This window comes from Pieris brassicae, chromosome 3, assembly GCF_905147105.1.
Source record: "Pieris brassicae chromosome 3, ilPieBrab1.1, whole genome shotgun sequence".
NCBI lineage: Eukaryota > Metazoa > Arthropoda > Insecta > Lepidoptera > Pieridae > Pieris > Pieris brassicae.
Window position 1 is genome coordinate 21,397,301 of NC_059667.1, and position 15,843 is coordinate 21,413,143.

At 32.5% G+C, this 15,843-nt stretch overlaps 2 protein-coding genes and 1 long non-coding RNA gene across 3 annotated transcripts; 1 reads left to right on the top strand and 2 right to left on the bottom strand.

Annotated features, from left to right (window-relative positions):
• Positions 1-280: 280 nt before the first annotated feature.
• LOC123707631 (heparan-alpha-glucosaminide N-acetyltransferase-like) lies at positions 281-11,461 on the bottom strand. Its single transcript, XM_045657863.1, has 10 exons — positions 11,010-11,461; positions 9,281-9,497; positions 8,728-8,845; positions 6,372-6,548; positions 5,434-5,605; positions 4,983-5,056; positions 4,212-4,345; positions 2,577-2,744; positions 1,884-2,107; positions 281-1,650 (listed from the first exon to the last, which is right to left on the bottom strand). The coding sequence occupies exons 1-10, from the start codon at positions 11,248-11,250 to the stop codon at positions 1,472-1,474; spliced, it is 1,704 nt and encodes a 567-aa protein (XP_045513819.1). The 5' UTR covers positions 11,251-11,461; the 3' UTR covers positions 281-1,471.
• Positions 11,462-11,803: 342 nt separating this feature from the next.
• On the top strand, positions 11,804-14,069 carry LOC123707417. Its single transcript, XR_006753493.1, has 4 exons — positions 11,804-12,035; positions 13,365-13,421; positions 13,594-13,675; positions 13,788-14,069. It is a non-coding gene; the product is annotated as an uncharacterized LOC123707417 (long non-coding RNA).
• On the bottom strand, positions 12,927-15,798 carry LOC123707416 (dolichol-phosphate mannosyltransferase subunit 1). The gene is made up of 5 exons (XM_045657443.1): positions 15,616-15,798; positions 15,340-15,550; positions 14,815-15,005; positions 14,488-14,571; positions 12,927-13,263 (listed from the first exon to the last, which is right to left on the bottom strand). Exons 1-5 carry the CDS (start codon positions 15,741-15,743, stop codon positions 13,128-13,130), a joined length of 750 nt encoding a protein of 249 aa, XP_045513399.1. The 5' UTR covers positions 15,744-15,798; the 3' UTR covers positions 12,927-13,127.
• Positions 15,799-15,843: the final 45 nt, after the last annotated feature.

Genomic DNA, 15,843 nt, shown 5'->3' on the forward strand with positions numbered 1-15,843 from the left:
CTTGTATAAAATAATAATTAAGAACCTAAATTAGGCTTATGTGGTAAAAAGTGTGTGGACTTAACGCCCAAAGTACGTACAATATTAGTTACTATTGTTTTTATTTGGAAAAACAAGGTAACCAAAGTAAAGTAACTGTTATCCTATTGCAAAATATGTTTAGACGGGTTAGTTTTAAGGATTAAATGAAACAAAAATGTCAACATTTTATATTTTTTTATTATAAACAGTTCTTAATATCATGAAATTATTAATAACTAAAATTTATATGTTTTACTATCAACTATCTGTTTACATCATTGGTTATAATATGTTATATGTGAACATAATAATTGAATTAATTCTAATACTAAATTAAAACCATTTATCTAAATCAAATAAAGATGAATAATGTGCAAGCTTATTACAGATTTAAGTAAAAACTAAAATAATATTTTTTTATTAAATTATCTAATAAAAAAAATATGTTTACATAATTTTCATTGGTGTATTTTCAATGATATGTTAAAAAATACAAATTATATTTACCACAGTAACCAATTTCATGACTCATTTGTTTTAATTACGTTTGTACTGCGTTAGTTTAAAGTAGGCAACATGCAAGGATAAAAAAATATGTTGGCTATATATGCATTACAAGACTTTTAGGCACTTATTTATCAATTAGCAAAACTTAACGTACCAACAGCCAATTCTTGAAAATAATACAGTCTTTAAATTTATAGCAGATCTTACATTCCTAGAATTTAGAGAAATACTTTTAAAATATCATGTTAAGAATGGTCAAATTTAAAGGTACGATTCAGATACAAGTTTTAGCGCGAACTTATTTTTCAAGTCAAAATCCAAAATATGACCATTTGACAGATGTCATTCAGAGCGAGCGTCATTTGGTATGCACGAAAAAATTGTCTTTGAATCGTATCTTATAGTCAAGTTATGTCTATAGCTACTAAATTACCCAAATACTACTTCTATGTATTCTGTGTGCACTAAGAAAATGCAATTTACCGAAGAATTGACCAAAACTCGAAAATTTTACACAGAAGCCGTTGCACATAGAGAATGAATTAGGTAATATAATTTCGAAAAAAGATCAAGGGACCTAAGTAAATTGAAATAGATGAGTTGCTATCCTCGAATTTATGATGAAATGGTAACGTGACCAAGCCGAACCATGTCACTTAAATTTGTATAACAATAGCTGGTCACATCTGAAAATTATCCTTTAACTGGGTCCCAGCTAATTAGATTTTTTATCCAGAAAGACAGGTGTAGGCCTATACAAACTACGATGGTACATCACACTTTCTAAAATATGCCCCTTTATGTCTAACTCTAGTCCAAATAGTCCCCTTCAGTGTATAAAACGAGCGTTCTAAAGTCAAATCAATTTTTCAAGTCTGCGTTTCATATTTCACGTTCCAATTGACGCTGTCCATTCTCTATGCTGATGCGTTAGCAACAAATATTAGAGCGTTATAAAGATCCGCTTTCTATGTAGGGCAACACCGACGGCCAGCCAAATCAACATGGCGGTCGCGTGTGTTGCCAGTAATTGGCTGTGTGTTGGGGCTGGCACATGCCAGTATAACGGAAAATGACGTTTTAGAAGCTCACTACCGATATACAGGAAGAGGGCGTTTTGTCCTGAAATAATAAAAATATTTTCAGTAAATAATACAAATTATTTGTAATGCGTAATGAAACTTTATACAATAGGTATAAGTCTAGGCCATTTATAAAGTCAAAATTATGGGTATATACCACCCAAGCTTAATATGTGTAACACTTCCAGTTATACAGTGGGTATATCATACACATATATAAAATATTGTCAGTGGGTACATCATACCCAGAAAACACTATAAAATTCAACGCACCTGCGTAGTACAAGGGGCGACCACCCCACTTTGTCTTCAAATCCACCAAGAAATATAACACGGCCTGTATAAAGAACGCCATCCCAGCTGTCACCAAGCAATAAGACACGGACCAAAGGTTCTTGTTGATTGGGATTGGTCCGCCATTTTTGGAAAATTCACAGAGGGCGCCACCAACTACGCTGAATACAATCGACCAGAAAACCCATCGCATTATCCTTGCCCTGAAATAGGATTTGAGTTAAACAAAGTATTTATAGTATTAACATCATTTAAATAGAGCAGTGTTGGCAGTGGCTTCAGGGTGCGACTCTCGAGGTGGTGGGGTTCGATCCCCGGCTGTGCACCAATGAAATTTCGTTCTATGGCTAACATTCGCTCGAGCGGTGAAGAAACCGGATTACCTTAGACCCAAAAAGTCGACGGCATTTGTCAGGCACTTGTCAGGCACAGGTGACTGATCACCTCCTTGCCTATTAGATTGACAAATGATCATGAAACCGATACAGAAATCTGTGGTCTAAAAAGGTTGTATCGCCACTTATTTATTTTAATATTATTAAAATATATAACTATAACGGTATTACCAAAAAGGCACGATAATCGTCGCAGCAGACAGAAGACCTTGGCAGATGCATAAAACCATAAGGATTAAGAGATTTAAAAACCTTTAATACCATATAATAAACTTACCTGGCGTGGTTATAGACAAGCATAATTCTCGTTGCGTGCGCGCCCGCCTGTACGACCAGCACGCCCGAGAGAATTCCCAACAATCCCTCGGGATCGTGGGGCTGTAGGGGCATGTAGATCTTGCGGAAGCTACCACCCTTGTACAAGTGGGAAGAGCCGAGGATTAATCTAGAAAATGACAAAGATTACATTTACTATAAAACCGGTCTGGCAAAAGTAATAATATTATATTAGGTCCTTACATATGAAATTGGCGTTTTGTATGGGAGGAACAAAAAGTCGAATATTTTAAAATAAAATATATTCAATTAATCAAAGTATGAACCATTGTTTTCTATGCACTTTTGCCATCTCATATAGTTCATTGATCCCTTTACTAAAGAAACCAGTCGGACGGGAATCAATAACATCTGTGAAGGCGATTTGGACTGCCCCATCAGAGTCAAATTTTTCCCTTGCAAGAAGTTGTCCAAATTTCAAAAAAAATGGTAATCTGTTGGAGCAAGGTCCGGGGAGTACGGAAGATGTCTTAGACAGTCCAATTGAAGCTCTTCTAATTTGGTAGCCGTCTGTTGTGGAGTGTGTGGTCTAGCGTTGTAGTGAAGTAGCAGTGGCGTGGAGCGATTGACCAGCCTAGGTTGTTTAGCCGCTAGATTTTCCATCATGGTTTGCAATTGCTGACAATAGACATCAGCCGTAATAGTCTGGCCAGATTTGAGAAAACTGCAATGAATGGAAATGGAACCAAAAACGAACTGTGTTTTCTTTTGCAACATGACCGCCATACACATCATTCACCCTTCGAGTCGTTTCCGCAGCACTAGTGCCACGGCAGCACTCGTACTCGTAAATAATGCGATACTTTAAGTTTTCCATTTTGTAAAATGAGTGACGCAAACAGAACAAAACAAATGAATGACGGTCATCGAAGCACAAATACATGAGTACAAATTTGAATTTGAAATTCCTAACCAAAGAGGAGGTATTTGAGGTCAAAGTGGCCAGTAAGACAAAACGCCAATTTCATATGTAAGGACCTAATACATAAATTATTTATTACCTTGGTAATAAAAGCCCCAATACAATAAAAACTCGTAAACAACCGAACGAGTCAAATGAATAACTATTGCACATGCGCACATGTAGCAAGATTCTTAAGAATATGTTTCATAAGAATGTTTAGAATTTAATTAAATTAATACTAGAAGCTAACAATAATTTTAATTTTTTTAAACCGAAATTACCTGCGAAAGAAAAAATATTCTTCCCAAGAATGGTACGCGAAGCCATTGAAAAAAAAACACACCAATTTCAATAGAGAAGACGGCCTAAAATTATCAAACACCAATCCAATAATATCCAAATCCGGGGCAATAAATACAGATAACACAACTTTCTCTACAGCTGTGATACTTTTGACATTTAACACCTTTTGTCTTCAGTCACCGTGGCCACGCACGCTGTAAAGCGCGCGAAACGTCAGAATGTTTTTTTTTTTTTAATTATGTGAAATAATTATAAGTTTACAATAATACAAATAACTTTAATCCGGTTAAAAAAAGTTTTTCTTTTAAAATAAACTACGCTACGGACATCAATTTTACATATGTCCTTTAAGAACAGACAACAATTCACCTGTCAATATATCCTGCGATACCACCAGTGCAGTTGACCAGCGAGAAATCACCTAATGCAGTGCGGTGAAGACCTCCGGGTCCCACATACCCCCGGGGACAACCAGGCGCCGACACAGTTAATGTTATACACACCTGAATAAATGCATTTTTTTAATCAGCCTTCAAGTTGATTTACCTCATGCGTCCTTCAAAATGCGTGGGACCTCAAAAGCTAAACCGATTTTAATGAAACTGGACTGCAAAATTTTGAGTACTTGATCTTAAGACGATTTGACTTCTAGTTTAATTTTGTATAACTTGGAAACCTATATAGATCAAATATTACTACAAATCCAACAGAGCTTATTTTAATGTCAAAAAAGTCTTATTTGTTATTTTTTTATTGTGACATTTTCCCAGTTATTTTAGCATTTATGCTTTAGACCCATTAGAATTAGAGAATAAAAGATAGGTATGGACCGTAACTCTAAATCCGATCTAAATTATTAATTATATGTAAAATTTTCTTAAATTTTGGAATTATTGTAACATTCTATGGGGTAAGTTTACTTTAGTGTTTAGTTTCGAATTCTCGAAATAAGATATACCATCTACTTGGTAATAAAAAAAAACAATTTATGTGAAAATTACCACAAAAAAGGTTTGATATGAGTCCAAAAACCGTTTTAACATTTATTTTTTATATTATAGTATAGTTGTTTTTTACTCATTTATTTGTTTTTACATTACAAAAGAACATATGCACTAGACAATATAAATAAATAAATACCTGAATAGCGACCAAAAGAGCTGTGGCCAGCCATTGTTGCCAGCCCGCCGCGACATCACGGAACAGGGATCGACCTGGTATTTTTTATTAATTTAATACAATAACATAACATCAGACAGTGATGCATCTCCTGTATTTGGAGGCTACTGGAACTGGAACTGGTAGATTTCTGCTGTAAGCTCCATCTGATGTTTAGTGATACCGCCGCCGCGGACACAAATCACCAAGAGGCTCGCAAATGCGTTGCCGGCCTTTTATGAAATGGTACGTTCTTTTCCTGACATCGTTTGACTCTGTTCTTTCCTACGTCGAATTGGTTCCGAAAAACTTCAGTTTGCCGCTGGTTTCACCTGGCCTGAAGAAACACTCAATCGTGGAACGGCGGACGTCGTTGTTAAATGCGCACATAGACACTCAGGAATGAGATTCCCTGCGGCTGCATGGTAATTACCTGGCGTAATATTCTGACTGGTCCTCATAAAGGCACACTCGAGAGCACCAACAATGAGGTACATAGCAGCCAAGCGCTGCAACACTCCAGGCCAGCGGACATCATACCATGACGCATTCACTGAACTTAGGCAGATGCCTACTATGGACATTAATAGGGATCTTTGGGCCACCTAGAAGAGATTTACATTAAATTTTTACTTATATTCCATATAATTATGATATTCTTCGCTCAACGAATAATACGCGGTAAGGAAATGCTACCAGCGTTAAAGGTACAATGCCACAGGGACCAAACTCTTTTTTCATTAATATTTATTATTAGTATGTAGTTGTTACTGTATATCTGATTGTTATGATTAAGTATAACTATATTATAGTGTATTGTATTGTATATAAAAGGAAAGCATAACTGTTATAATGTAATACAATTGCAAGTTTATTTATGTTGTACCACAAGGTACAATTCTCTGGCCGTTAATATATGTAAGCCACGTACACAGTACACACCTTGCCTTGGTACATCGCTGGCTCCTACACGAAATAAGGCAAACAAATATCATTCGTAGGGTTAAGGGAACGATTGTTATATAAACGGTGAGAGCGGTTATACTTTGAATTGTTTCTCCTCATGTAATTTAGCAAATTTCATAATACAACTTTTAATGACTTTAAATTAGCTCAAATAAATAGATAATTTTATGGATTTATATATATACAATCTGTTTATTTGCTGTATATATAAATGAGCTAGATAAGGACAGCAGCGCCATTTGCCGAGCTGATTTGTGAATCTAAACCATCGAGGGCGCCACCTAAATGCATACAAAAAAAAATTCAAATCGATCCAGTCGTTTAAGAGGAATTCAGTGACTTAGGTACAGTAGAATTATCTAGAATAAAGATGAAGTTAATGTTATTTGTAATATAATCAATTACCTGTTTAAGAGCCGCGATTCTCGGCAAAGAGGTCCTCAGCCGGGCGTTAAGTGACAATACCAAAGACTCGCCCATAGCGAAGGCGAACCATGGGAACACCACATCAGCAACTGTCAATCCGTTCCAGGCGGCGTGAGTGAATATACTATAGCCACCGCCTCCGGCATTCACGAATATCTGTGGTGAATTAATGTTTCTTAATTTGAAAAAAAAATTTTTTTTTCACGAGATAAGGGCTTTTTTTTATATAAAACGGGCAAACGAGCAGCAGGCTCACCGGAAGTTAAGAGATATCACCGCCCATGGATACTCAATGCCAGAGGGCAATGATTGCACATGATTTTTTTTTTAATTACTGATTTTGTGCAAGTGAAAAAGTTTGACAGCTCCTCAAACTTATAGTTTGATTGACCCAGAATACGCGAGATACTACGCACTATATACATTTTTTTAGAGATTTATAAAAAAATAAGGCTGTATTTACATAGTATTGTCTTTTGTTAACACATTTAAAGAAAACACTTGTTTACCGGATTGAAGCTATGTATTATTATAAACTTATAATTATTTTACATAATTTTTAGTCACCGTGACCACGCACGCTGTAAAGCACGCGAAACGTCGGACAAATTTAAAAGTGGCTATGTGAATATTACTGACTTATGTATAGGTAACCTACCTAAATATAAGTCAGGTAAAGCCTAGAAGCTGATTAGGTATTTCGATAGCTTTTTCTAAATGATCGACGACCATTCTTTACAAACTGCAGGTCAAGGCATGGTGGCAATGGTTGAGCGAAAAATTAAATAATGATTTTATACAAACAATAATAAATTAATACAGATTAATTTATTTGTTATATAAATATTGTTGTTAAAGTGCACAGGCGCTTATTAAAGATTTAAGTTGGAGCCTGGTAGAAAGTATCGGTGACCCCAGAGCTGGTGCCTCGCTCAACGAATAAGTATATGCAGCGAGGAAATGCTGCCAGCGTTAAAGGGAACAAACTTTAAAAAAAATTAATAAATTGAAGAAAGAACGTGCTCTTCCACCATCCTAAAGATTTTCGAGCCGTCCCGAAAGCCCCAGTGGTTAAGATTAAGTTCTATATGCTTAGCGGTCGGAATAACTTTTTACAGCCTTTCAGGGTTTGACTTGATGATCATATTTGGATTGTAGATCTCGTGAGATACACACGTAAGCGTGCAATGTTTTTTTAATCATTTTCTATTAAATAATTTTTTATTATTTTTGTAGGTTAAGAAAATTGTAAATACGAATTATACGTATGTAGCATGATTAAATGATTATGGAATCTCTAATATATCAAATGTATGAATAATTGATATATTACATGAATACAGACTAATTCAATTGTTTAATAATTCAATTATCTGTTGTGATTTATGATGACGTAATCATTTTTTATATAAAAATCATTATGTAAGTATCGATCATTTAGTTTTTGTGAATTTTTGAAGCGTTCAAAACTCTATATTTATTTATATATACACTGCAACGAGAGAATAGTTTAACATTACTTGTCTACAATTTCCCACATAAATTATACAAAGAAACCATTGAATAGCGATTGTAAACCTTGAGTCAATTACAATTTATATGTTCTTACAGATAGCAAATAAGAAAGTACTTAGCCCTATCTAGTTTTCGTATCTTAATACTATATACATAATATATATCTAAGCTAAGCATGAGACGCTTGTAGACTAGTCAGCGGAATTAAGAAAAATATAGTGAGAAAAACACTTTTTGAACGGATTATAGCTATGTATTATTATTAAAAACTTAGTTATTTATATAATTCTAAATTAAATTTTTTTCCCGACGTTTCGCGTGCTTTTCAGCGTGTGTGGTCACGTGGTGTCAAATGTCAAAAGTATCACAGCTGCAGAGAAAGTTGATATCGACTAAAAGATGACGGGTTTTTGACGGGACTCCTTAATGGACACTCACATTGCCAGAAGGCTCGCAAGTGCGTTGCCGGCCTTTCAGGAATTGGTACGCCCTTTTCTTGAAGGAGCCTAAGCCAAATTGGTTCGGAAATACTTCTGTGGGCAGCTGGTTCCACATAGTGGTGGTGCGTGGCAAAAACTGCCTTAGAAAACGAACAGAAAACAGTTATGGAACGACGGACGTAGAGTTGATACGGATGGTATTTGCCTTGACGTCCTCTGCCTCCATCATAAATATTTTCGAGCTGTCTTAGTGACTAGCCGTCCGGTTTATATATTTTTTTAATTTTATTTCGTACCTTTGGATTTGGACATGTGTGCGTGCAATGTCGTTTTCAATTTGACCGGTGTCATAAGTCTTTAATACTGTGCTTAGTACTTACCATAAGCGCAATGGAGAATCCTCTAAAGATGTCTAGCGAACGCAGTCTAGATCTCGTAGGGGACCTAGGTTCACTTGTAACTATCACGCGTGTTTCGGAGCCGAGTTCATTATCCTCTCTATAACAAGACAGGTTTCCATGTTATAGAAAACTAAATGGCCTAAGTGCCCACCCCAATAGATTTATTATTCTCTATGCCCTATCTATGGTGAGAAAATCGTGAAACACCAGCATTTGCAGACACAAAGAGTTTTTCACCTGCACTCGTTTCCAATCAGCCTTTTGACTTTATTCTCATTTTATGACTTTGAGTAATATGTATGTACAACTATTTATATCATACACAAATCTTAAAATAATATTTGATCAGATGATACAAAGGATAAAAGATTGTAAACTATTTTTGGTTGTTTGCAAGAATTATAAATCATACATACATTACATCTCATATACAGCAAATATAAAATATGAATTTATCAATTATAATGTTATTTTTCTGTAATACAGATATTGAAATAAATACGACACATATCAAACATATAAAGTTCAGTACCTTGCAAAGTATCTGGAGTAGAAGCGTCCAGCGATGATTATCTTTAGAATTCCTTTAACAATATACCACAGTGTGGCCAAAGACAATAACACAACTACCGCTGTAAGTATTGGGAGGTAAGCTGCATCAGGCTCTGCTGTCATCCGGGGCTGGCAGTTATGACTATCATTTGCAACGTTGATGCTATACTGACCAAACTCTTCAAATTCATAGGTACCTGTAAAGGTTTGATAGTATACATACTTGACTTAAGAAAAATAATATTTAATAAAAAAAGAAAAAAATATATATATTTTCTTTATATTTAGTAACTGTGATGCTAATTATGCTACCAAATAACTTGGTCTAACCATAATTGTGACTGATAATATTAATTTATATATATATATATATATATATATATATATATATATATATATGCTGCATCAAAATAGCTGGCTACATGATTGAGATACATAGATCGGTTGGCACAGCAACCTGATTCATAAGTTCTCATGCTATTTTCGCATATGTATTTATTTTCTCTTACACTAATGTGGGTTTCTCCATTTTATCAAGTGTAATATTTAAGAGCATAAGAATAAATAAAAAAGTGAAATAGCTCATATATATCTTAATGTTATGTTCTGTCGGAATCTGTAAAATAATTTTAGGCATTTATTTATATTAGATGCTTGTTTACTCTATATTTAAAATTATGCCTTCACAATGGATGTGTATCAGATACACAATTGATATATTATGTTACAAATAAAACCTAGTGCAATTAAAATGATAATAATCAAGTTTATGCTTCATAAAAGAAGCCATTTTTTATATTACAGGTTTTACTTAACAACTCTTTATTGCTTTATACCTCTTCTGTATGCATTACATAACTTCAATATAAACTGTAAGTGAAAGTGCAATATTACAAATAAAATAGATATAATAAAAATTATAATATATGAACAAAGTATACATAAAATAATGTAACATTAATTTAGCAATCCACAAAGGAAATGTTGCTAGTCACATGACACAGAAAGGTAGTACTTATTATGTACAGATTTCAAGGTTTTACTATTCAATTTTACAGTTTATCTAAAAAAAATAATTAACACATAGTTAATTATGCAGCAATTGCATGCCCTGCATATCAATTAATACTCAAACAGGTTTAAGAGTATATAAGGAGGACAGCAATAACATAGTTTTATCTTACATTGCAAATGGATATTAGTAATAATAATAATGAACATTCTTTATAAATCAGATGGTTAATAAATTTTGAAAACTTTTAATGAGCACAAATGAATTAAAAGAATTCACACATAAACACTTACATTATAAAAGTGAGTAATTAGTAATTTAATTAATTTAGTCATATATAAGAGGGTTAAATGTAATTTCTTTATGTAAACATTTATGTGAAAAACAAAGAATTAATTCTATGGTTAATCATTAATTTGGAAACTTAAGAACCATAAACCTTTGTGTGTTTACATCGATAGTGCTTATCAATATCAACATTTTCAGACATATGTCCACTAACTAAATAGGAAGCAGAGTTTTAGCAAATATTGATATTTTATTATGAGTCACTTGACCTAAACGTCGATAAACACGTCATTACCTACATACTGACACTGCATTGAAAAGGTTTCATATTTTCACAAGATCTCATAAATTATTTTATATTGGAGTAACATATAGTTTGCGTGGTAAAAATATTTGAAAAGATATTTACCATTGCAAATTTCATTATCTTCGCTCTGAATAGCGTATCGTATGGGACTGATCGTTTCTAGGACTACAGGACCTGACTTCTTCAAGTTGGCAGTCTCCAACAACATGCAATCTTCACACTCCTCATACTGGCTCCAAAAAGTAACTGGGCCATCAGTAATTATTTCTAAACAAGCTTGATCATACCGCAGTTTAGTTCCATTGCAATTGCGAACACCAACGTTATTAAACTGGCCAAGCATTTTGCTGACTTTCTACATCAGTAATGCAAAGCGAAATATCTACTTAAGAAAATTTCAATCACCACGCCAGAACTACAATTATATTTTATACAAACGTCAAAATCATGAAACTAAACACCTTTTATGCCACTACACAATGCACTGCAGAAATTAAACAATACAATTACGTAGGTTTACAACTAGACGTATTTTGCAAAAAATGGAATGGCCTCATTTTGTCAACAAGACATATGTCAGGTATTATTCACTACATACAATGACGGTGTCGAAACCAGAATATACAACCATCGGAAACTCATTTCACAGACTACGTGATATAATCTTATTTTAAATATAATTATATTTAAGGTACATAAATGTACCAATAGGTTCTGTTTCACGAATTTAAACTAAGCTTTCTCATTTGCATGGTAAACGAAAATCAAAATTCGACTTATTGACAGTTATTTAAAAGAAACCTTATTAACGGGATACAAGGTTTACTTTTCAATGTAGCGTTCTTGGTTTACTATAACGAATAAGTTTTCGTTTTCGTTAACTCGTTAACTAAAGATACTTTCATGTGGTATTTTGTGCTGAGTACTCGTTAGTTGAACTAGTGTTTCAGTTTCGTACAGGCCGAAGGTGATCGCGCTCAGTTGTTTAATTTTAAAGATTTTAAACAGAACATTGTTGAGCCTAAAAATTAATAATTGTGTCATTTATTTTAAACGCAATTATTCGAAGCTACAAGAAAGTACATATACTGTTTACGAATTACTACTCCGACGGATCCGATAAGTATAGTAAGTTAAATAGTGTTTATTTCAGTACAAAATTTACTTTAAATTGAAAGTATTTAATTAAAGTGGAAAACTGGACACCTTTTTTTTCAAATTATCTTAAAATCTTCGCGGCAATATTAAACGCGGGTAAATAATTCTTGATTTGTGATAGATTTTCTGCGTTTACAAAACCGAAGCACATACCTGTAAATAATTGAGTTTTGTTATATTTTAAGTTTAGATATTGTAAAATTAAAAGGAAACCCTTCAAATTATTACTCATATTTAGAGTAGGGTGCAATAAACACCATTATTACAGAAAAAAGGAAACTGAAACGGTAATTATTATTTTCTATATTAATGTTTAAATGTCACACAAAATTGAAACTTACCTAAATGTGTTATTTTTTTTACCAAATCACCTGTTTTAACGTAATAATACCACTACTGATAGGTTAGAGGGTATGGATTTTCATATTTACTTCTACCACTTTTTTCATTGGCACTGATTTAAAACTCTGAAAGTTGTGCAAAATAAATTATTACAGAATTTTAGCATTACCTATGTTTTATTTACAACACAACTTTTCTTTCAACAAATATATATGTACATTTAAAAGCATTCATTGCAATATTTTGAAAAACTCTTATCCTCAGCTTTATTAAGTTCTGTCTATCATCTAAACTTAAAATACATAACATTTAATTTTCATAGAACTATTTAGTCATACTGATGGAAGAGGGCTCCTAAAAACAAAATAAAAAATACTACTGTGTATTCAGTTGAAAACTCGAATAAGAATTAATAGATAACCATCGTCAAAACTTCAGTATTTCACTATTAATAAATAATAGATTGTCAATGTACATAATAAAAAATCTTTATTCGCATAATATACAAATAGTTGAATACTATAAAAAATACACTTTATAACTTATTTAATAGAATATCTTCAATAATTTAACTTCATTTTGATATTTGCAATTTTTAGTCACACAATCAGATTAATTATGGACTTGTGTATAAAGAATTAAAAAGCAATGGAATGAATTTTTTGTACATGCTCATGTCTATGCTGAATATGCTTGGCCACCTCTGTCAATTTGCTACAATTATGTGGTAGCAAATAAATATAGGAGAGCCTTTGCAAACTGAATAATTTCAGTACCACCAAGCTTAGATTCCCCATACACTCTATCCACAAATGTGATGGGCACCTCACCTATACTGAAGTTTAGCTGTCGGGCTCTGAAACAATTTTTATTTTCAAACTGTGCTGCTACTTATGTTTTATTCAAACTGAAATAATTTCTTAATTACATGTACTATATAAAAAATATTTATTACAGAAATGTACAACCGCTTTATAAGACAGAGACTAATCAAAAAGCAAACGGGCCATATTAGTGAGTATAACTTATATAAAATTAAATAAATGAAAATTATATAGAGGCTAAGAGTACATCAGGTTTATCACAGATTTCTTTATAAGCATTCTATATAGCATATATAGCTAATGCTTATTATTTCAACTGTGTTGTATTTTATTTAATTAGAAGAAAATATATTTTTTTACAGGTTCAAACCTAAGATTTGCTTGTCAGTAAAACCATACCCCATTTGTGACATTGACTGGAGAAATTACCCTATGAGTATATAGGTATTAATTAACAATTTTAAACATAAACCCAGTTTTCCCTCACAATTGTGTATGTTTATTTATGAGCTTATTTGAAGTAAAACGTAAATGACATCTTGATTATTGTTTACAGATAAAACTTCAAACAAACTTATTCGATTGAAAGTATTAGAAAGACATCTTAAACAAACTAGAAGGAAATTTGCAAGGATTGAAAAACAGACTTATGCCAACACGGCTCATCTGTTCTCAAAGCAACTACTCTCCACACAAGGGATGATTAAAAAAAATTACATGTTTTTTAAGAGTATGACAACAATGTTAACAGCAATGCTCACACTCTTTACTACAATTAAAAAAAAGATATAATGTTAAAAATTAACATCATCGACATAGTATTAAGATTTTGTCTTCAGTTTTATCAAATAGAAATCTTAAAATTTCTTTCATATTTTTCTTTAAAATCTCTGTTAAAGGATTAGAAGCGAAATTTACACTTTGACATTGGCTTAATTTCTCTCTTTGCAAGTCATTTAAGGTCTTGAATAGTTTGTTTTCTGTGAGTAATGATTTTAGTTTCAATTTATGAAGATCTTAAGAATATTATATGTAACTATAGATTTTATTATTAAAATGTGATATTTATATACTATTGTGATATGAGATAAGCATAATCAAGTATAATTTTAACTAAATATACTATAGTTTGTTTTGTAAATATACAAATTCTGCATATAAGGATTGTCATGAAATGTGTAAAATTAATTAGATAGTATTATGGGTACAAATGTAATAGGATAATGTCTAGTATTATTAAATTTTCTTAATTTTACCTGATTATCATTTCCATTTGAAACACATATCCCTTTGACACACAACTTTCTACGAGTTTCAGTAGAACATCTTTTTTGTATAACCTGAAAATGTAATTAAATCTATATATCTAGCATATGCATTTTGATACTTTTTAACTTGTGAGTTAAAGATTTTCTTCTACAGTTGTAGAAATAAAGCATTAAATAAAAACCCATTTCCAATCAAATAAAATCTCAATAAAGTTTTATTATTTTATGGTAAAATTTTAATATAATTTTAGCCATAACATATACTAATGTATATTTTATTCTACTTAAACTTAGACTAAAAATAACAACAAGTACCTAAATGAACCTGTTAAGTCTGACACACCAGGTCTTAGTAGCATTTGAGTTAAAAAGTTGGCACCTCTAGATATTAATTTTCGCTTAAAGTCCCAACCATATACCCCTCCTCCATTCATATAGCGAGTGCCAGTAACTATATCATAGTCATTTTCTTTCTGCACCTCTATGAACTCAGGAATAAATTTAGGCTGAAAATTAAAATTAACTCAATATAAAATTGAAAAATAAAACTTTATTGCCAGTACCTTAGTAGTATCTTATCTCCAACCATCAGTTAGGACATTATTAAATAAATGTATTAGGCAACAAAATACAAATTCACTGCATGTTATAGGATGTATTTAAGAAATCCAATATGAATTTACGTTTTACAGGCTTTATAAGACTAATAAGTAGTTTCCAGAAACTTATCTTTAACATAATGGTTTATACCAATAAGTCATACAAACATAATTAATCTTGTTAAGACATAAAGAAGCCATATACGTACATAAACCTGATAGAGCTTAACACTGAACTTACGTGGTGACTTAGGTCGGCATCCATAATAATAATAAAGTTGCCGGTCGCATGTTTAATGCCATGAATGTAAGCAGTGCCAAGTCCTAATTTCTTCTCGCGAGGTCGTAGCACGATTTTATTAGAGCCGTATAAATTTTGTAATTGCTTAGCAACCTCTATTGTTCCATCGGGGCTTCCATCATCAATTATTATCACTTCAAAATCTATTCCACTAAAAATGTAAAGAAGTTAAAGATATAGTAAACATAACAAAAATAAATAAACATATTTCTATACCTTCCATCTAGGTATTTGATTATTAGCCATATGATAATAGGAAGATTTTCTCTTTCGTTGTATGTGGGTAATAATATCGAATATTTATCGCTTTTAGTAATTTCTGAATCTACTCCAGTGGCCGCCATGCTGTCTAACACAGACTACTTAGTACTGAGTTACTGACTAAGTGACTAGTGACCACTTGTATTGATTTGAATTATGCATAGTGAGTGATTTATACTGACT